Genomic DNA, 22671 nt, shown 5'->3' with positions numbered 1-22671 from the left:
TATGGAAGCCATGACACATTCCAATACACTAGATCTATCGAAAATGGTTAGATATAGTGAAATTTTAGACAGCCAAGGGAATTTGAAAACAAATCCAGAATTAAAGGAGTAAAATATAAATATAGATTGGTGGCCATATCTCCAACTATAATCGAGATACAAAAAAGATGTAAAAGAATATGGAATATACACAGAATTACAACAAATAGATAAAATTTTAATTGGCCCGGAAAACAAATTCATAACGAAAATTTACAAATATTTATTAGAAGTAACATTAGAAGAAGAAAAAGTTAAAGGTTGCATGATGGCGTCGGCCAAAAATTATGGTTACAACATAGATCTATTGGATTGGGAAAGAATTTGGAACACAAATTATAAACTAACATGATCAGCAGCACTTAAAGAAAATATATACAAAATGTTTTATCGTTGGCATTTACCACTAACCAAAATTGGCTAAAATGTACCCAAACATGAAGCCGACCTGCTGGAAGTGTAAAAAAGTACAAGGGACTTTTTATCACATATGGTGGACCTACTTGGAAACACAAAAATATTGGACAAAAATTTGGAAATGGGTGCAAGAAATTACAGGAGAACAGATAAAATACAAACCTGAAACCTTTCTGCTGGGAATAATCAAAGGGAAATATACAAAGAAAATTAAGTACATATTAATTAACACATCTGCTAACTACAACTAGAATAGCATTTGCCCAATGCTGAAAACAAAATAATACTCCCTCAGATGAATTAGTGATAAAAAAAACTTTGGATTGTGCAGAGATGGATAAATTAACACTGAAATTAAAAGATAAAGAAGAGTCGGGATATTATGAAATTTGGAACAATTGGTACAAATGGCTACAAAACAAGAATAAAATTAATTAAGCCAAAAAACAAGATTTATAAATATATATAGAACTGTGTATAAAGGTGTGTAAATATAGAAGCGAAATATTATATATATGTACAGGTATGAGGACATAACAATGTTGATATAATGACTGTAATTTGTAGAAGGGAAAAATAATTTTTAAAAATCTGCTACAAAAAGAGATTAACAGAATAATAGAGTTGGAGGGCACCTTGGAAGTCTTCAAGACCAACCCCATACTAAGCAGGAAATCCTATACCCGGGATGGCAAACCTATGGCACATATGCCACAGGTGGCACACGGAGCCATTTGTCAAGGCACGCATGTGCGCGCTGGCCAGCTGAGTTCAACCTTTTTCGCCCTCCCAGGCTCTAGAGGCTTCAAAAGAGCCTGGGAGGGCGAAAAGAGCCTCTCCCGCTGGAGGCCCTCTGGAGGCTTCAGGAGCTTCCCTGAAGCCTCTGGAACGCAAAAAAAAAACAAACGGTCCTATGGACAAACTGGAAATTTGGGAACAGACTTCCCGTTTGCTCATAGGGTCGGTTTAAGCCCTCTGGAGGCTTCAGGGACCTTTAGGAGGCTTCCCTGAAGCCTCCAGAGGACTAAAAATGCCCTACAAGCAAACCGGAAGTCACTTCTGGTTTGCTTGTAGGGTCGTTTTTAGTCCTCCAGAGGTTTCAGGGAAGCCTCCTGAAGGTCCCTGAAGCCTCCAGCAGGGGAGGCTGTTTTCACTCTTCACAGGCTCCTGTAAAGCCTCTGGAGCCTGGGGAGGGCAAAAAAAGCATGCAAAAAATGGGGGTCGCGCCTCTCATGCATGCATGCACACTGGAGGGGGTTACGCATTGCATTATGGGTGCGGCGTGCCCATGCACGACCCGCCTGGGCTCTCTTCCTTATGGCATGTGAGCCAAAAAAGGTTTGCCATCGCTGCCCTATACCATTTCAGATAAATAGTTGCCCAGTCTTTTCAGAAAAATCTCCAGTGTTGGAGTAATCACAATCTTTTGAGACAAGTCATTGAACTGATTAATTATTCTAACTGTCAGATAATTTCTCCTTTGTTCTAGGTTAGTTCTGTCCTTGATAAATTGCTATCCATCCCTTCTTGTTCTGCCTTCAGGAGCTTTGGAGAATAAGTTAACCTCCTCTTCTTTTTGGCAAAGCCTCAAATATTGGAATACTGCTATTGTGTCACTCCTAGTACTTCTTTTTATTAGACTAGACATATCCAATTTCTGCAACCATTCTTCGTATGTTTTAGCCTCCTGTCCCTTAATCATCTTCAGTCTCTTTCTCTGCACTCTTTCTAGAGCCTCAACATTCTTTTTATATTGTTGCAACCAAAACTGGATGCAATATTTCAAGTATGGTCTTACCAAGGCATTATTGAATGGTACTAACAAGATGCTGCTGCTTTTAAGAATTGTAGGAACTCTCATTTTTCACTGTCTTCCCAAAGAATTTGGCTCCATTAGATAAAGTAAACTCAATTTGCTTTGTAAAATAATTGTCTCCTGTCCTGGCAGCTGGATTGACTGCAGGGCAACCTCTGGGAAAAGTGGGGAGAGTCATGGATGCTTTTTACAGTCTTGTTCAAGCAAGGAATAGATGAGCAAGCTGGCTGGCAGTATTTCATATTTGCATTTTTCCCCCGAATAATCTGGAACACAAGAGGTTTTGGACAAAAGAAGATGGAAGGGTCTTTTCAATTGCAAATTTCCACCTGACCCCTTACTCTAGTTCCTCTTTTTTCTTTTCTTTTTTAAGTTGTTTCTCAAGAGACATGTATATCCTTGCGAGAAATAGGCTTAACTTCCTAAATCCTCAATAATCATTCTATTCCCCAAAATCTACCTCTCACTTGATGGTTCCTCCAATGTATACACAGGCTGGTTATGGCCCGTCTAAACCTGAAGCTTTTCCTATAGTCTTTTTCCTTTTGGGGTAAGGAATCAGTATATGTGAAATTCTGAGAACTATCCATTGTGGTTAAGATCAAGTTAAGGGTAAGGAAACAGAAATTCTGGAACAACAATTCGAGGAGTAAATTTATTTGCCTTACATTGATTATTGCACAGTTAATACTGATCCCTTGTGTTAAACTGAGTCAAATTAAAATATTGCAGAATTAGCAAAATAAGATCATGTTTGGGTTTAGATAGTTTGCATCGCTATTTTAGGGGCACATTATGGTGCAATTAAGGAGTAGAGTATGGCAAAAAGCAAAAAAGTATCCATTATCTTCCTATTTGAAGATCTACCTGTCATAGTGCTGAAAGTAATATTTTTCCAAGCAACGTTATTCATATTTCTTTATTTTAAAATCTGTTTGATTTCTAGTTTTTATAATACATTTAAATATAAATTTCCAGCAAATTTTCTCTAAAATGCGTGGTTTAAAATATACTTCCATCCAGTTTTCCCATGTTTTTAGAACTAAGAGTTGCCTCAAAGAACTTTGGATGTTCTTCTAGCTGATCAAGAATAATGAGAATTGTAACTTTCTACAACCATGAAAGTACTGTATCACTCCTAACCTTGGGTCTTTTTGTTTTTTGTTTTAATGTACAGAGATGTGAGTTATGTCCTCATAAAGATGGAGCACTGAAGCGGACTGATAGTGGAGGTGAGCTTACCTTTGAAGATATTAGGGCAGTCCATATATCATTTCTCAGTCTAAACAAGAAATATTTTGGTTTTGAGCTATTTTTTCTCGTCTTTTCCTTCTGCCATGGCATGTGGATTTAAAATCAAGATCAAAATGGTAGCACAGTAGTAAGTGTCACTTGTCTATGAGATGGATGGTTATATAAATTTGGTTACTATAAGTAAAAGCAGATAAAAAAATAAGCAAAATAATTAAAATTCAGAACTATTAAGGTCATTATTAAGAGACATATCATGATTGGATTTCAATCATCCGGTGCCCTTCAGTTCCACTTTTTGGATTTCTTCATAGGCAAAGTTACTCTCCAGCTCTGAAAAGCCAAAGATTTTCCAAAGGGTGAATGCAGTTCATGAAAAACATTTCTCACTCTCTCCCAAATTTTCCCCAAAGGGAAAAGGCCCTCAGCATATCCACATAGGACACAACATTAACACAGATAAAGTCTTGAAGTCAACTATCCTGTATAGGTACCTGAGAATCACATTATGTTTGGTCAAAAAATTGAATTTGTACCTGGAAGCCTATTGACAGCCAATGCAGTGCCTGCAACAAAAGTTTAATGTTTGTTGCGGCAATTATTCCAAATGCTTGCCAACTCTATTATTATGAAATGACAATACTGACACTTCCTTACTCCATCCCCAGAACATAAGAAGTTATGTCTCACTTGATCACCATTACAAATAATAATGAGTGTATTTTTGCTTCACCCAATGCCACTTTTTCATGAAGTTTTTAGATTAATCAAGGCTCTTAGAACTGTGAACAAATGAAACTTGGAAGCATGAGAAAGAAATTATAGTTGTTTGAAATCTTTGAAAAAGGGATCAACAAAGATGTCATTTTTACTGTGACAATAAATCTTACATATTGCCCAAAAAAAAAAAAAAACCAGGATGTCAATCTTTCATTCAGGTTTTTATATCATCAAATTGCTTGTTAAGTGCTGGAACTATAGTTTAGACATCTACAACAGCGTAGAATTACAATGTTAATTTATAGTTGTGAATGCATGTTTGAATAGAAATACAGTACTTCTCACAAAGTTGGAGAAAATACTGTAATCAGGTGATCTGTACGTTTGTTGACTCTCCAGGTGCGGACGGATGATGGTCAAATTCAAAGGCTCGATCTTCTCCCTTGATAGGATTATATATTTTGAACTAGATTTGGGCTGTATTTTTTTCTCTTAGAAAGCAAATACCCTGTGCATCGATAATTAGCATATGGGAGAACACCTAGAAGTCTTCCCCCTCAATTTTGTGTCTCTCAATAGAGATAATTGACTCTGTTTGGAGGAACAATAGTTCATTAAGGGCCTCACTTGTGGTCTGAAAAATGTAGTTTTATTATCTCAGTGAAAATCAGGCCATAAAAGCTTGATCCCCCACAGAAACCAATTACAGTCTGATTTATGCCTTTTTCTGATATGTTCCTTATTTTCTCCATGTCATTTTTGTCCTTCTGGCATCCAGGCTGGGCCCATGTTGTCTGTGCTCTATATATCCCTGAGGTGCAGTTTGCGAATGTTCTCACTATGGAGCCTATTGTCCTCCAGTATGTGCCCCATGACCGCTTCAACAAGGTAAAGGAGAGATCCATCACAACTTAGCTAACCCACTCTATTTTAAAGTCTTGGGGCCAGGTCACAGATTTAATTATGTCACACATTAAATTAAATACTAGCATGTAGTTTCCCTGTCTTTTGTTTGCATTATGTGTTCTTTAAGTGTGAGGGCCCAATCCTTTTTCAATAAAAAATGAATAGAGATTTCTCCTTATGATGTCAACTAATTGTGACCATATGGAAACATCCATGAATTTTCTGGGTCATAGAAGAAACTTGGTTTCTCAATGCTTCCTTCTGGGTTCTTTTTATCGACTTTTCAGTCTCCCAAAATCTGGTAGTTTCTAATAGTCTACCATTTTAGCACTTCAACTCTGCTTTGCTTCCAAACCCAGACAAGACTGGCCAAGTAACTTAACAAAACGTTAAGCCTTCCCACCCCACTGCACTTTTTTAAAAGAGTTTCTTTCTCTTTTACAATTTCATGAAGAAAATATAAGGAACAGTAAATTTGAAAAGTAGGAGTGGAAGTTTTAAGTCTTCCTCTTACAAACATGGAAATATCAATCAAGATTGCATTCCCATGTGCTTAGAATAATATTATTCTCTCTCTCTCTCTTTCTCTCTTTCACACATAAGCACACACAAACACACACATAAAACTGCATCTTGCTTACAGAATTATGGAATTGGAAGAGACCACAGAGAGAGAAATGAAAATCAATTAAACCATCCTTGAGAAGTGGCTATTCCGCCTCTTAAAAATCTCCAGAGATGCAGAACCAAAGCCTGTGTAGACTGTTCTATTATAGTACATATCTTACTATCTGATGATCATATTATGTGGCTTTGTTCTCAGGCTCTTTTCAGAGATCATATCGATTGGCTATGAATTCTGTAGCTCCTATATTTGACGGGCACCAGACTATCCTATGTTGTCACAAGTTATATATTGCCAAACAATGTCATTCTTAAATTTGCATTTTGGAATCTCCACCAAGAGGCATATTAGAAAAGCAGATGAAGTTTTGTTGTTTTTGTTGCAGACTTGTTACATCTGTGAAGAACAGGGAAGGGAGAGCAAAGCAGCTTCTGGAGCCTGCATGACTTGCAATCGTCATGGTTGTCGGCAAGCCTTCCATGTTACCTGGTGAGTCCATAAGTATATATTTCAAAATCACTTTCTTCCTCCCCAATTTCTGTTCCAACCTTTCAGCTTCTTCCATCACTTTTATGATCCAATGAAATACTGTCAGCTAGTAAGAATGAAGAATTCCTAAGATTGATTGAAGCTTCTTCCTGGAACCTAAAAGTTTTATGGATGTTTTCACTCTGGCTTATTTCTCCTCTTCAGTCATCAAGGTTGTGTCCATTTTCCACCAACTTACCCTCCCAGCATACTGTTATTCACCCAATGAAAATCACAAGTCTCCATTTTCATTTCAAATCTGAGATTGGGGTGGCCATCATTTTGGATATTTAATTTTCAGTCTTTCTTTTTAAATAACATTGCCTTTGCACCAAATATGAAACAAAAAAAATTGAAGTAGTGTTGTTTTTTTTAAAAAAAGAACTGGTGTGGGGAAAGGGGCAGGGAAGACCTTCCTAAGGAAGAGAATAAAGCAGGAATATTTAATGCTGCTTGACTGTTTCATTACTGCACCCCTTTTCTCATCTATGAGTTAGGAAAGTGACCCAGAAGGAGATTTCTGGGAAAACAATGGAAGGCAAAAGGGGAAATATGCATCCTGCCCTTGCTTTCAATTTCCGTTCTCTAAATCTTCTACTATCCTTCCTTTTCTATATGACCTAGAGAGGCCCAAATTCCTAGCCTAAGTTCATTGACAGATTTCTTGTTCAGCAAAGAAACAGACTGCAGGACTGAAAAATGCATAAATTAATAATATTCTGGTAAAGGACAGTATCTGACAGAAATATATAACCCTTCTATGGTCCCTCCCTCCATCCATCCATCCCTCTTTCTCTCTCTCTCTCTTTCTCTCTCTCTCTCTTGAAAAAGTGGATTAGCTCCACTTTTCAGAACAGAGGTCAGTTTGGGCAATTAAAAAATTGAATCTTCTTTGCTATAGCCTTTTTTTGCATCAACAATAGCAAGGAGAAATATATTTTACCTGTTAAAAAACAAAATAACTTTTCTTATTGCTAATTAATTTATTTCTGTTAAATCATTAGGATATATTCCACCAACATGTACTATATGAAGGCAGTTTGAGTAGATTGTGTCTCCTCTCTGATGTTATCAGTCGTTACATAAAATTTTGGATGTCTGTATGCAAAAAAGAAACGAAGGCAGTAGTACATGTCTCAGATCTTCATTTACAAACCAGAATGTGAATTGGCAGTCACTAAGAGGAGCAAGGAGATCTATGTATTGTTTTTTAGTAGTTTGCCCTATAATCATGACAGGGCTGATAGTTCTGTTATTAGGACAGGGGTGAGAAGGTTTGTACAGTAAATTCTTTATTTTATTTATATAAGTTTTTTAAAAGATCAAGAAAGTTGAATTAGTGAGTTAGGGAAATCTGGTTTGACTGGGATGCCCCAGGCCTCAGTTTACATCAGTTCACTTCCATATTTCAGTGCTCAAATGGCTGGACTTTTGTGTGAAGAAGAAGTCTTGGAAGTTGATAATGTGAAATACTGTGGCTATTGCAAGTACCATTTCAATAAAATGGTGAGTCATTACTTCTTGTTATAATCGTAAATAAAATGTAGATAGTTTTTCAAGGTCAAGCAGAAGCTATGGATATAATAAGCCCAGGTATTTTTGTATGTGCATTATTCCTGGGTTATGATCCTTTCCCAACTATTGGTCTCTAAGATCGGAAGCTTAAATCACAGAAAGTTCAAAAGTCAGTTTCAAGAAAGGAAACCAATGTAGCTGAATATATAGGAGAAGACATTGTCTGTGGGTAAGACAGAGACATTAAAATTATTAAAACAGGTATGCACAGTTTTTCCAAGTCAAACACTCCCCTTAGTTTTTCAGAAGCATCTTGAGAGGCAATGCTAACGAGTAGTGCAGGTTAAAGAAGTGTGCAGAAAGAACATTTAATATTTTAATTAAATTAATACGTGAAATACAACCGATATGATTACAGCACATATACTGAATCATATTCATGTTCTGTAACATTAAAAGTAGCAGTTCTATGGTAACTTTTGCATAGGCTGTGAAGGATAAATCTAAAACAGTTGGAAACTGTTTTCCAACAGTTCCAACATGGAACTGGATTTTTGGTTGTACATCTATATCAGAACATCTTAACCAAGATAAAATCCTAAAAAATATTGGCTATTGAAAGTAAACAATTGGTTTTAGTAAGATGATAGTGATTTAAGAGAGGTTTTCCTTCCAGGGACTGCAATTATGGTATACATTCCTTTTGCTAATACATTTTTGATTTTGAAAACCTGCAGTACTGGAAGTATCAGATGAAACTTAAAAAAAAACACCTATTAAGGAATTTTCATCATTCTGCAGCATTTACATCTGCTTCTTCCAATGTGCCCCACCCAGTGAGAATGTCATCTTAACCTAGGTAATCATATAACCTAATTTAAAAACAGGAACAGAATGCTACATCTCAGGGGTATTGTGGTTTTTTAGTTTTTGCAAATTATTTGTAGCTCTTCCCTCTGCCACATATTTAGAAACACTAACATTGTTCTTCTAAATGTTAAAACTATTTCTTGTGTGGACAAGATTAACAGTCAGTTTGGAGTAACACTAATCCATTTTTTTCTGCAGCATCAATCTGCTTCCCTATCCATTTAATTTTGTTGTTTTTTTCTTTTCCTGTTATTTTTAACATTTTCAATAGCATGGCTTAACTGAAGATTTCTCAGAAAATAGGGACCAAAATAAAATCTAATGGTGGAGCCATATTAGTTTACTTTTATCTGCCAGTTTCATGAATAAAGAAGGGATTAGATCAGCTAAATTATGTAAGAATAGCATTTTAAAACAGCAGGTAAAAAAGCATATTAATAAGAAATTAAATCCTGCTCGGTAACAGCAATTTCTGTCAACTGGAGCATAAGTTGAACCCCTTCATACCAAGATTTCCAAGTTTCTTTAAAAAAATAGATTAAAAGACTATTAAAAAGGCATGAAAAAAACAAGGAAGCACTACATCCCTTTCTCTAATATATGTTCCATCATTTTTCTTTTCTGGTTCATTCTTGTTTAGTATGTGAAGAAAGTTGAGATAAAAGTCATCATGTAAAAGTCTGCTTACTCTTAATCCCAATTTCCCCTCCCATATTTTTTTTCTTGTCCTGAAATTAGCTTTCCTCTAGAAATAGAATCTGATGCTGTTTTCGGTTTGCATAAGTATAAGTGTAATATCTGCTCTATAAAGCTACCATATTTTTCGGCGTATAAGACGCACCAGAGTATAAGACGCACCAAGGTTTTGAAGAGGCTTTTTTTAAAAAAGGGGGGGGGGGTTTGCACTCTGCAAACCTCCCAAAAACGGGCCTGGTTTTTCCCCCAAAAAAGGCATAAATAGCCTTTAGGGGGCTTGCAAAATGCTCCTGGGGGGTGCCCCCCCCAAAAGGCAAGAAATGGCCAGTGTTTTGTCAAACAAATTGCATATATAGCCTTTAGGAGGCTTATAGAGTACTCCTGGGGGCTGGGGGGCAAAATTGAGCAAAAAAATGGTCCATGTTTCACTCATTTCTGCCCTCCCCAGCCGTCGGGAGCTCTCTGAAAGCCTTCTACAGGCTCTGCATGGCCATTTTGGTGAAGGGGCGGGGCTTCGGGGGGCAAAAAATGCTGTATTCAGTGTATAAGACACACCCAGATTTTCAGCCTCTTTTTGAGGGAAAAAGGTGCGTCTTATACTCTGAAAAATACGGTAAGTGTTTGCCTATTCCAAATCTATTTTTGCCAGATATATGTTGCTTCTTTTTTGGTTCCTCATGAAACTTCCAGACGTGACCAGACAGGAAGGAGAACATACAGTCCTTCCTGAACATTTGTAAGAGAGGTTATCTGTTCATTACTTGAATTTTATACTTAAAAAACAGTTGTATCAAACCACAAATTTAAAGAAATGTCTCCAGTTTATTCGAAAACCCATTTTTTTTCAAATTAATGCTGAGTTCTCTACATGATGCCAATGCCATGTCTACATCAAACAAATTATCAAATCCCTATAGCTTGAAAATTAATGGATAAAATTTGGGTGAGATCTCATTGCCCCAAGAATATTCCATAACTGACCCCAGAATATTCCTCTGCTCTGTTGTTAATGTGGCTTCTAGTGCAAGTACAAATGAACCAAATGCTTGATTCAGAGAATGGTTTCTGTCCCAAAGAAATGTCTCAACTTTTAGTTCTGCCTTGCATTCTGCATAGCCAGATGCTGACTACCTTAAAGCAGATGAATGAAACATTTATAGACAGATATAGATTTGATCCTCTACCACAGAATCATTCAGGCAAATCCTGGGATGACTTTGGGTGATTCACATACAGGGGTCACAGAGGGAGAGAGAGCAATACTCAGGACAAGTTGGGAGAAGATTTAGTCAATATATGGAAATCAAGCATTACTTCCAGATAACAATGCTGAAGCGCCCAAATATCCTCTTTGAAATGAAATACTCTTCTCTTCATCACTCATTATCAAGTACAATATTGTGGATGGCCTCTGAAGTAATGTTTCAGATATTACCTTGATTTTTTTTTCATTTGGCATTTTTTCATTATTAATATTAATAAGTGTATAGCTCAAGCAAATTTGCTTTTACAGATTTTTTTTATCTTGTTTTCAGGACAACCTGAACAGGGAGGGAGGTAAGGAGGGGAGGGAGGTAAGGCATAGCACTCCTGGGCATAACTGGGGCCTCATCTCAATCTTGGGTTAATTTTCTAAGCCAGGATGGCAGAACCTAAGGAACTTAATAATAGATAGTGCTGATTCTGAGTAGGTTGCCTCTCTTGTTACAGGGCTTAAAAGAAAAGCTTCCATATCATCATATTAAATTACTGTCTTTATAGGCCTGGCCAAAAGCTTCACTGATATATATTCCTATTAGGGCATCTTCCAGACAGTTTGATTCCTGAGACAGGAAATCCACATGGCACCTCCCCTTCCCTTTCCAGCCCTCTGATTAGGGCCCTATCCATGGGGAGTTTTACCATGAAATAAATAGAAGATAGATAGATGTAAGCAGTTACTGCTGTATTCTTGTGTAGATTCTGCTTCTCATTGAATTTTCAGCAGATGAATGGCTAGCTCAGCCATCTCCAACTAACTTTTTCAATATGTGTTAGACTTTGACCCCATCATTTTCAGTCAATACTAGTTAAGATTAGGTGAGTTATCTCATCATATCTGAAAAATACCCTGCTTGGAAGTCTAAAACTAGTAGATCATGTCCTTAAGGACAAACCTTCTCTCATTCTGCTTCTCAGAATCTGTCTCTGAGGGTATCCATTGCATTATCCTAATTGATAACTTCCTAAATTTAATTTATGATTTTTTTTACTATGAAAGCTAGATAGCTCTGTAATAAAGCAGAAGAGCCCATGTTCATTAATGGCATCTCTAAACCATTTTATACCTGAAATTCAAGAGTGCTGTTCCCAATTACTATCAATGGTGCACTAGCACAATACAGTCAGCATAGTATTAAGTATAGGATAGTACAGTATAATTAAATGCGCCAATGTTGAGCAGTGACCTATGTTTCTAATTAGAATGTTCTTTCAGCAAACAATTGAAGTTTAGGATTAGGAAATAATATTCCTGGAGGAATAAAAAAATTGTTCCATAGCCTAAGTTATGGTTTTCTCCTACATGATGAAAAGACAACAGTAGTAGCAGTAGTTTTGATTGCTGATAAAATATGGTTCATATTGGACAAGAGGGTATAGGAAAAAAATTAAATACTCCCTCTGAAAACAACACTACTGATCTTTTAAGATGTAACAGATTACTATTAAACAACAACTGCTTCAAAGATCTGTTTTTGCACATTGTTTTTGAGGCAATCAAAAAGGTTGCTCTGAGTCGTTTCTATTAAGCTTTGGGACTGATCAGTTTTTAGGCCAGATTGGATCTTTTTCTTTAACAGTTAAGCCATAGTCTCAAAATGATCTCTGGCAGCATCTCCAGCTTGAAGCTTGCTTGACATAAAATGATAGTGGAAATGTCTAGGAGGAAGAGGGTTTTATAAATTATTAAAGCCAAACTGTTATTGGTAGTAGAAGCCTATTAGTTCTCCCTGTTTGCTTTCACTTTTCTCTTCTATTTCCATCTGATCGAAAATCTTTTTCCTAATTCCCACTTGCCTCCAGAAGACATCACGCCATTTTGGAGGTGGTTCTTTTATTGGAGGAAGGAGGAGTCAGTCAGCATCCCCTACACAAGAGAAGCATGTGTCTCATCATGAGAAACCAAAGAAGGTAAGAGAGAAGAAGACGAATAAAAAAGTAAAATACAAAGGGCGCACATCAAAGGTTGAGAGTAAGTGCACATATTATTCCATGGAATATGTATTTTGCCTTTTTAATACCAAAGCAGATTAAATCAAATAGGTAAACGTTACCTAATTATGGTATACTGTATTCTTCCTTACTCCTTTATCTGTCAGAATTAGTACTGGTTGCATAATTCAACATCTGGAAAATATTATTTTCTGAAATAATTGGATACTTCCAGGTAACAATGAAGACAACATTTGGTTAATTTATATTACTTTTCAGAAACTCAGTTATACATTCAATAACTAGCTAAGGGCAGAAACTTTACAGACTCAGGACGGTTCATGACTTGTTCTATTGTATTAATAGAGGAGAATATTGTGGCTCAGGGTTGAAATGAGGAGTCTTTGGTGCTCTCTGACCTTGCTTTTTTCTTGCAGATGTTTCATTACCCTAACTAGGTAATGCCATCAGTGCTAGTCACTAGCACTGAATATATTACCTGGTTAGGGTAATGAAATGTCTGCAAGAAAACAAGCAGGTTCAGAGAGCACCAAGGGCCCCTCATTGGTCTATTGTTGCTAAGAGGGAAGTTGTAGTTATGCAGAAGGCGCAGTTAACTACAAACCACAGAAATCCTTCTCTGTCTTCATATAAGTATCGCCTTCAAGGTTTCAATCTAGGCTTAAATCCACTCTTATAACTACAAGGGGAATAGAATCAGCCTTGTTAATTTCAGGACTGTTTTCATTTTGTGTCTCTCTCAGTACCTCTGAGCCACTTGAGGAGCCTAGTGAAATAAATAAGTTTTGTCACTTTAATCACTTTTTATAAACTAGATACTATTATAAATGTGTGTAGAAGTTGTCAGTTATTGTTTTCAAAAAATGGTGGTACTAGGAGGAAAGATGTTCCTGTTAGAGATGGCACTGTTATCAGTGTCACTGATTTTCCACTGGCACAGCTTTTTCCCACCAGGCACCTTCCAGAAATAATGTAATTGAAACCTAGGAATTCTCAGTCAGCATGGCTATTTGCCATGCCAGGAAGGTTAAGAGATGCAACCCACATCTGGAAGGCGCCAGTTAAGGGAAGCTGGAGTACTGCAACTGTCAGATTACATCTGAAAATATTGTGTTGCAATGGACAACAGAAATTGCTTTTTAAAAGAACTTGAAGAAAATGGAACAACATGGGAACACAGACAATTCGGATGAATGAATGAACGAATAGAATTACCTTTTCCTTTTTTAACAAAATCAGCTGTAAAAAGGACTTTAACTGAACACATCTACTGCAATATAAACTCTGTTGAATTCATTGAGGTTTATTTGTGGATGGAAGAAATGAAAAAAAATAGATGGAGAAAGAATTCTAGAATTGGACAATTTTCAACTTTATAAATGGATCTTCAATGCCCTGGGTTTATAAAAGAAGAACATTCCATGTATTTTTGCTGTTATGTTTTTTAAAGAATAAGAGCCAAATGTTGCTATATTGCTTTGCTGTACAACAATTTGTACTGCACAGTAAGAAAAATCCAATCGTACGTAACATCCTGGTTTGTTGTGCATCAACTATGGTGTGGGCAGATCGTACTCAGAAGTAGAGCAAAACAGAGAAGCTATTTTTAATCCTAGGAGTTGAAATTCAAGAAGAAATATTAAAGACAGCCATAGTCAAAGTGCCCTATAATAGAGCAAATAATAGCATTTGCTCTCAACACTGCCATCCTCCCTCCTTCCCTCAAAACAATTGAAATTAAAGTTTCCAAGTAAGTGGATATGATTTACTGGCATGAATTTGGTTCCTTTTTGTAATATTAATATTTATCTGGAACAACATTAGGACCAATTTCCATGCCTTTGCATCAGGGATTGTTTTATCTTGTCAACATGCTTAATCCATTTTAGAAGTCAAACTCATATGTCTAAAAACAGACTACACTTGAATGTTGCTTCTGCAAAATGTGGAACGTTTTCTTGTCATTAAAAGCTGTGCTGTTTGTCGGTAGATAGTCTGTCCAATTTCCTTGCAGTGCAGGGTTTGGTGCTCTCCTAAAGCATCTGCTGCCAGGGAAAGCAATGGAAACTGGAAAGGAAAAAGAGAGACAAGAGGAAACTTGGCTTGGTAAATATAGTAATGGAACAAAGTATTTAACGTGACACCAGACAAAAACAAAGCAGAAGGATGAGTTGGATGGTAGACAATTTGGGGAGGGGGGGAATAGATCACATCTGATAAGCTACAGAAGGGCTATATTTACATTAACAGAAGGAAAGAAGAGGAGAGCAAAAGCAGTGTCTAGGTATTTGTATTTTATTCTTCCTGAACTACCTCTTGTCCTTTCATCCCTCTATTGCAAAAATGGAGACTACAATGATGATCCACAACAAGAAGGACAAAAAGGGTTAGATTGTAGAAGGAATCACTGATATTTTATCTTTTATTTCAGGGGTGTCAAACTCATGTTGTCATGTGACATATCATGGTTGTTAAGTGAATCCACATTCCCCCATTAACTTTGTCTAAAGGTTTCCCCCTTCGTTAAACCAGGCGTGGTCATGGTCAGTGCTTTATGCATGTGGCCCGTGGGCTGTGAGTTTGACATCCCTATTCTATTTCAACAGAAAATAGAAAAATCTGTGTCCAATGTCCTGATTATATTCCCATAGCAACAATCCAATCAAATGGGTTCATATCAAGGCATACCTTGTGTATCTCTGATGATGTCTTTAGGGTCCTGAAAGGATCTGCCATTGCTACATACCCTTGCATATACTATTGACCTTGACTGGATTCACCACATAAACAATGTTTTGCTTAAACATGATTTACTAAAAACTACTACAGGTAGTCCTCGACTTACAACAGCTCATTTAGTGACCGTTCAAAGTTACAGTGGCACTGAATAAAGTGACATAGGACTATTTTTCAGTATCCCCATGGTCACATGAACAATATTCAGATGCTTGGCAACTGGTTGATATTTATGATAGTTGCAGTGTCCTAGGGCCATGGGATCAGCTTTTGCGACCTTTAGACAAAGTTAATGGGGGAATGTGGATTCACTTAACAACCATGATCCTAACTTAACAAATGCAGTGATTCACTTAACAGCTGTGGTGAAGAATCCATAAAATAGAGCAAAACTCACTTAACCAATGTTTCACTTAGCAACATAAATTTGGGGTTCAGTTATGGTCATAACTTGAGGACTACCTGTACTGATTGGATTTGCAACACATACTTGGTTTATTTAGAAGCTACGGTGGCTGGGTTCACACAACACTGTAAAGCTAAATCATTCCCTTGGTGCTGGGAATTGAAATATGGATATCAGTTCTCAGAATTCTCAGCATGTCATGCAGACTGGGGATTCTACATAACATGACCAGGTAGACCTAAGCTTATCTTCAGCAACAACGCATCCTATTTTCAGGTTACAGATAATTCTCATTTAATGATCCTAATCAGGACTGGCAACTCAGTTGCTAATTGATGTGTGTTCCATAAGTGAAACATCAATCACCGCAACAGACTTAAGTTCTCACTTCTCATCACAGTTGTTAAATGAGATATCATGGGATTGCAGCTTGTGATTTTACAGTTTCTCCATTGATTCTATCCACCAGGAGCCAGCTGGGAAGCATGCTAAATGGCAATCATGCAAGGACCAGTCATAAAAGTTACTTTGTCAGAACTATCATAACTTCAGATGGTTGCTAAATAGGGCAATCGTTAAGCAACAATTACCTGTACTGAGCAGGCTATTGCATTTGCTGCTATTATTATTATTGTTATTATTATACAATTGAATCACAGCGGCCAATTGTTTCGCCGGATTTGGCATTGGTTACTAGTTGGGCCCCACCCAGGGGCCTAGGACGTCGTAACGTATTTTCATAATATGCGTGCAGATCCAAGCAGTGCGGCTTTTTGCATTTGACTAATGGTGATTTTGTCAATTTTTAACTGTTTTAAATGTAATTCCAGTGCTTTTGGTATAGCACCCAGTGTGCCAATTACCACTGGAATTACCACTGCTGGTTTGTGCCATAGTCGTTGAATTTCGATTTTTAAGTCCTGGTATCTTGCGATTCTTTCCTGTTCCTTCTCAGCGACCCTGCTATCACCTGGTATTGCGATGTCTATGATTGTGACCTTATTTTTCTCAACCAGTGTGATGTCTGGTGTATTATGCGCCAGTATTTTGTCGGTTTGTATACGGAAATCCCACAAGATCTTGACCATCTGATTTTCGGTGACTTTTTCAGGCTGATGTTCCCACCAGTTTGTTGCTGTTTTAATATTATAATTTTTGCACAAATTCCAATGGATCATTTGCGCTACTGAATTGTGCCGCAATTTATAATCAGTCTGCGCAATTTTTTTACAGCAGCTGAGGATGTGATCAACAGTTTCATCAGCTTCTTTGCAAAGAATTATTATTATTATTGTTGTTGTTGTTGTTGTTGTTGTTGTTGTACAATTGTATCACAGCGGCCAGTTGTTTCGCCGGATTTGGCATTGGTTACTAGTCGGGCCCCACCCAGGGGCCTAGGACGTCGTAACGTATTTTCGTAATATGCGTGCAGATCCAAGCAGTGCGGCTTTTTGCATTTGACTGATGATGATTTTGTCAATTTTTAACTGTTTTAAATGTAATTCCAGTGCTTTTGGAATAGCACCCAGTGTGCCAATTACCACTGGAATTACCACTGCTGGTTTGTGCCATAGTCGTTGAATTTCGATTTTTAAGTCCTGGTATCTTGCGATTTTTTCATGTTCCTTCTCGGCGACCCTGCTATCACCTGGTATTGCGATGTCTATGATTGTGACATTATTTTTCTCAACCAGTGTGATGTCTGGTGTATTATGCGCCAGTATTTTGTCGGTTTGTATACGGAAATCCCACAAGATCTTAACCATCTGATTTTCGGTGACTTTTTCAGGCTGATGTTCCCACCAGTTTGTTGCTGTTTTAATATTATAATTTTTGCACAAATTCCAATGGATCATTTGTGCTACTGAATTGTGCCGCAATTTATAATCAGTCTGCGCGATTTTTTTACAGCAGCTGAGTATGTGATCAACAGTTTCATCAGCTTCTTTGCAAAGTCTGCATTTGGCATCATCAGAGGATTTTTCGATTTTGGCCTTAACGGCATTTGTGTGGATAGCTTGTTCTTGCGCAGCCAGGATTAGTGACTCTGTTTCTTTCTTTAATGTACCTGTTTTTAACCATAACCAAGTTTGTTCACTGTCCACTTTATCTTTTATTTTTTCCAGAAATTGACCATGCAGTGCTTTGTTCTGCCAACTCTCCATTCTTGATTTTATCACATCTTTTCTGTATTCTTGTTTCGTCTGTTGGGCCTTCAGTAGATTTTTGTTCTTTACTTCGATTAATAGATGTTCTTGAGTGTCTTTTAAATAATCAGCCAGTGCATGTTTTTCTTCTTCAACTGTTTGCTTCACTTGTAATAATCCTCTGCCACCTGATTTTCGGGGCAGATATAGTCTATCAGTATCACCACGTGGATGTAAACTGTAGTGCATTGTCATTAGTTTCCTGGTTTTTCGGTCCAAAAGGTCCAAATCAGCTTGTGTCCAGTTAACTATGCCAGCTGTGTATCTTATAACTGGTATTGCCCAGGTATTTATGGCCTTGATTGTATTTCCACCATTCAATTTAGATTTCAAAATTTTCCTAACTCTGTTGGTGTACTCTCGCCTGACAATAGTTTTTACTTCTCCATGCTTGATGTTATCCAACTGCAGAATGCCTAAGTATTTGTAGGCTTCATTTTCTTTGCATTTAATTAGTTGGCCATTGGGCATTTCAATTCCCTCAGATGCAGTGATTTTGCCCCTTTTTATGGATACAGTGGCGCATTTTTCCATGCCAAACTGCATTGAAATATCGGTGCTGAATACTCGGACTGTATTTGTCAATGATTGGATTTTTTTCTGACTTTCCATAGAGTTTCAAATCATCCATATATAGTAAATGCGAAATTTTTTCAGCTTTTTTGGCTGTTTGGTAGCCTAATTTCATTTTTTTTAAGATTACTGATAGTGGGATCATTGCGATGATGAAGAGAAGAGGTGAAAGTGAATCACCCTGGAAAATTCCTCGCTTGATATTAACCATTCCGTAGCTCTCATTCCCTACTGCCAACTCAGTTCTCCATTGTTTCATTGCCTTTTCAGTAAAGGATGTAATATTTTTGCTAATGCCAGTTGTTTCTAAGCATTTTATGATCCAACTATGTGGCAGTGAGTCAAATGCCTTTTTGTAATCAATCCAGACCATATTCAAGTTCGTTTTTCTGTTCTTACAATTTTCTAATATCATTTTATCAATTAGAAGCTGATCTTTTGTGCCCCTGCTCCTTCTTTTGTTGCCTTTTTGCTCTACTGGCAAGATGTTGTTTGTTTCCAAATAATCCATCATGTTATCTGCAATAATGCCTGTGAGTAATTTGAAGGTTGTTGGTAAGCATGTTATTGGTCTATAGTTTTCAGGTGTTGTTCCTTTAGTTGGATCTTTCTGAATCAAGTATGTTTTTCCAGTTGTCAACCATTCATCAATTTGGTCCTTTTGTAAAATTTCATTCAGTTGCCTGGCCAATATTGCATGTAAACTGGTCAGATATTTGAGCCAGAAATCATGTAATTGGTCCTTTCCAGGTGATGTCCAATTCTTTACCTTTTTAACTCGATTTTTGATCATCTCAGTTGTTATTTCTAATACTTGCATTTGTTTGTTGCCAATGCTTTTCTCAAAGTCATGTATCCACTTTGCTTCCTTGTTGTAGTCCTTTGCATTTTCCCACAATTCTTTCCAGAATTCAACTGTGGCCTGCTTTTCTGGTTTTTCACTTTTGGTGTCACCATTCACATTAAGACTTTGATAAAAACGCCGTTGGTCTGATCGAAATTGCTGATTTTGTTTATATTGGATGATTCGTGCCTCATATCTTTCAATTTTTCTAGCTGTTGCTGTTATCTGCTGTTTTACAATCTCTACAGCTTCATTGATGTTTCTTGTATCCAATCTATATCTTCTGATTAGCCGATCTATGATTTTGTTGTTTTTAAGCCGTTGCTCATGCATGTTCTTTAAGTTACTAGCATCTGCCCTTCATTTTTTGATTTTTTGTTCTAGACGGATTTTCCACTTTGGCTTTGATGCTTTTTCTGTTGTGTGACTAGGTACTTTAATTTTAATGCCTAGTTCATTAGTGACTATTACAGCTGCGCTGTACATTAACTGGTTTGTTTCCAAGATGGATCCCGGTTCAATTGTTGAAAACACTGCATTAACTATTTTCATGATAGGGGCCAAAATTTTCTTAGGCACAGTTTTTAGTGATGGTAAACGTTGCCTTTCCTCATTAAGCAGAAAATGCTCCATGATCTTATCCTTCAATTCTTTTTGTTTTTGAGTTAGTTCATCAGTTGGTTCAGTGATAACTGGTTCTAGTGGTGGTGATGTTATTTCCTCCCTGAGAGCTTCTTCTGGGAGTTCTACTATAGTGTCTTTAGTTGTGTCTTGAATATCAGTTATTTCCGCTTGTGATATTGTTTTTTGGGTTTTGCAATTTGCCTGAATTTCCTCATGTTCAACTTCACTAAACACTTTATTCCGTATAATAAATCGCCTTTGATCTGCTAGTCGTTGTTCACTAACATTTGAATCTGGATATTGTTGTTTCCATAATTCATACATTCGCTTTAAATATCCTCTTTTTTCTGGCTCTGAGTTGTAGTAACAGGCCATTATGGCACGGTTTTCATCTGCACTATATTTTTGTCGTTTTGTTGGCTGGTCCACTTGTAGCCCACTTGTCGACGGATGTCCAGGGACCCCAACATCCGCCGCGGCCCTTGTTAACCCGCGCGACGACCGATGCGGTATGGAATTCTTATTCGTTTTTTTCACCATATTGTATGGGTTGGCGGGGGTTTTTTTTACGGGACCAGATGCCAACCTGATCCCAACCTTCCTCCTTTCTCATCCGGGCTTGGGACCGGCAACGGCGGAGTTGTTGTTGTTGTTGTTGTTGTTGTTGTTGTTTTGTTATTATTATTATTATTATTATTATTATACAATTGAATCACAGCGGCCAATTGTTTCGCCGGATTTGGCATTGGTTACTAGTCGGGCCCCACCCAGGGGCCTAGGACGTCGTAACGTATTTTCGTAATATGCGTGCAGATCCAAGCAGTGCGGCTTTTTGCATTTGACTGATGGTGATTTTGTCAATTTTTAACTGTTTTAAATGTAATTCCAGTGCTTTTGGAATAGCACCCAGTGTGCCAATTACCACTGGAATCATCACTGCTGCTTTGTGCCATAGTTGTTGAATTTCGATTTTTAAGTCCTGGTATTTTGCGATTTTTTCCTGTTCCTTCTCGGCGACCCTGCTGTCACCTGGTATTGCGATGTCTATGATTGTGACCTTATTTTTCTCAACCAGTGTGATGTCTGTTGTATTATGCGCCAGTATTTTGTCCGTTTGTATACAGAAATCCCACAAGATCTTGACCATCTGATTTTCGGTGACTTTTTCAGTCTGATGTTCCCACCAATTTGTTGCTGTTTTAATATTATAATTTTTGCACAAATTCCAATGGATCATTTGTGCTACTGAATTGTGCCGCAACTTATAATCAGTCTGCGCGATTTTTTTACAGCAGCTGAGTATGTGATCAACAGTTTCATCAGCTTCTTTGCAAAGTCTGCATTTGGCATCATCAGAGGATTTTTCGATTTTGGCCTTAATGGCATTTGTGCGGATAGCTTGTTCTTGCGCTGCCAGGATTAGTGACTCTGTTTCTTTCTTTAATGTACCTGTTGTTAACCATAACCAAGTTTGTTCACTGTCCACTTTATCTTTTATTTTTTCCAGAAATTGGCCATGCAGGGCTTTGTTCTGCCAACTCTCCATTCTTGATTTTATCACATCTTTTCTGTATTGTTGTTTTGTCTGTTGGGCCTTCGGTAGATTTTTGTTCTTTACTTCGATTAATAGATCTTCTTGAATTTCTTTTAAATAATCAGCTAGTGCATGTTTTTCTTCTTCAATTGTTTGCTTCACTTGTAATAATCCTCTGCCACCTGATTTTCGTGGCAGGTATAGTCTATCAGTATCACCACGTAGATGTAAACTGTAGTGCATTGTCATTAGTTTGCTGGTTTTTCGGTCCAAAATGTCCAAATCAGCTTGTGTCCAGTTAACTATACCAGCTGTGTATCTTATAACTGGTATTGCCCAGGTATTTATGGCCTTGATTGTATTTCCACCATTCAATTTAGATTTCAAAATTTTCCTAATTCTGTTGGTTTTTACTTCATGCTTGATGTTATCCAAATGCAGAATGCCTAAGTATTTGTAGGCTTCATTTTCGTTGCATTTAATTAGTTGGCCATTGGGCATTTCAATTCCCTCACATGCAGTGATTTTGCGCCTTTTTATGCATACAGTGGCGCATTTTTCCATGCCAAACTGCATTGAAATATCGATGCTGAATACTCAGACTGTGTTTGTCAATGATTGGATTTCTATTTCTGATTTTCCATAGAGTTTCAAATCATCCATTTTGTGCCCCTGCTTTTTCTATTGTTGTTGTTGTTGTTGTTGTTGTTATTAAAACAGCAACAAACTGGTGGGAACATAAGCCTGAAAAAGTCACCGAAAATCAGATGGTCAAGATCTTGTGGGATTTTCGCATACAAACGGACAAAATACTGGCGCATAATATACCAGACATCACACTGGTTGAGAAAAATAAGGTTACAATCATAGATATCGCAATACCAGGTGATAGCAGGGTCGACGAGAAGGAATATGAAAAAATTGCAAAATACCAAGACTTAAAAATCGAAATTCAACTATTATGGCACAAAGCAGCAGTGGTAATTCCAGTGGTAATCAGCATACTGGGTGCTATTCCAAAAGCACTGGAATTACATTTAAAACAGTTAAAAATTGACAAAATCACCATCGGTCAAATGCAAAAAGCCACACTGCTTGGATCTGCACGCATATTACGAAAATACATTACGACGTCCTAGGCCCCTGGGTGC

The 22671-nt window shown here is 37.3% G+C and overlaps 1 protein-coding gene across 6 annotated transcripts in view; it reads left to right on the top strand.

Annotated features, from left to right (window-relative positions):
• MLLT6 (MLLT6, PHD finger containing) overlaps window positions 1-22671 on the top strand; it is a 121724-nt gene that overhangs the window by 32123 nt on the left and 66930 nt on the right. For 4 of the 6 annotated variants that reach the window (XR_015696431.1, XM_087713541.1, XM_087713539.1 and 1 more), the window contains exons 3-7: window positions 3450-3504; window positions 5022-5131; window positions 6160-6263; window positions 7715-7808; window positions 12447-12554. Coding sequence is in view for 5 of the 6 variants with exons in the window: in XM_087713541.1 (XP_087569667.1) it covers window positions 3450-3504; window positions 5022-5131; window positions 6160-6263; window positions 7715-7808; window positions 12447-12554 (471 nt within the window). In the remaining variant the exon portion in view is untranslated. Of the gene's footprint in view, window positions 1-3448; window positions 3505-5021; window positions 5132-6159; window positions 6264-7714; window positions 7809-12446; window positions 12555-22671 lie in introns of those variants that run through there. The other 2 variants (XM_087713540.1, XM_087713543.1) reach the window with 2 other exon arrangements.

The sequence above is a fragment of the Thamnophis sirtalis genome, unplaced genomic scaffold, assembly GCF_051295495.1.
Source record: "Thamnophis sirtalis isolate CommonGarterSnake01/CBP01778 unplaced genomic scaffold, rThaSir2_p1.2 scaffold_4, whole genome shotgun sequence".
Lineage (NCBI taxonomy): Eukaryota > Metazoa > Chordata > Lepidosauria > Squamata > Natricidae > Thamnophis > Thamnophis sirtalis.
The sequence above is the reverse complement of the archived record's forward strand: the minus strand, read 5'-3'. Positions and strand labels throughout refer to the sequence as shown.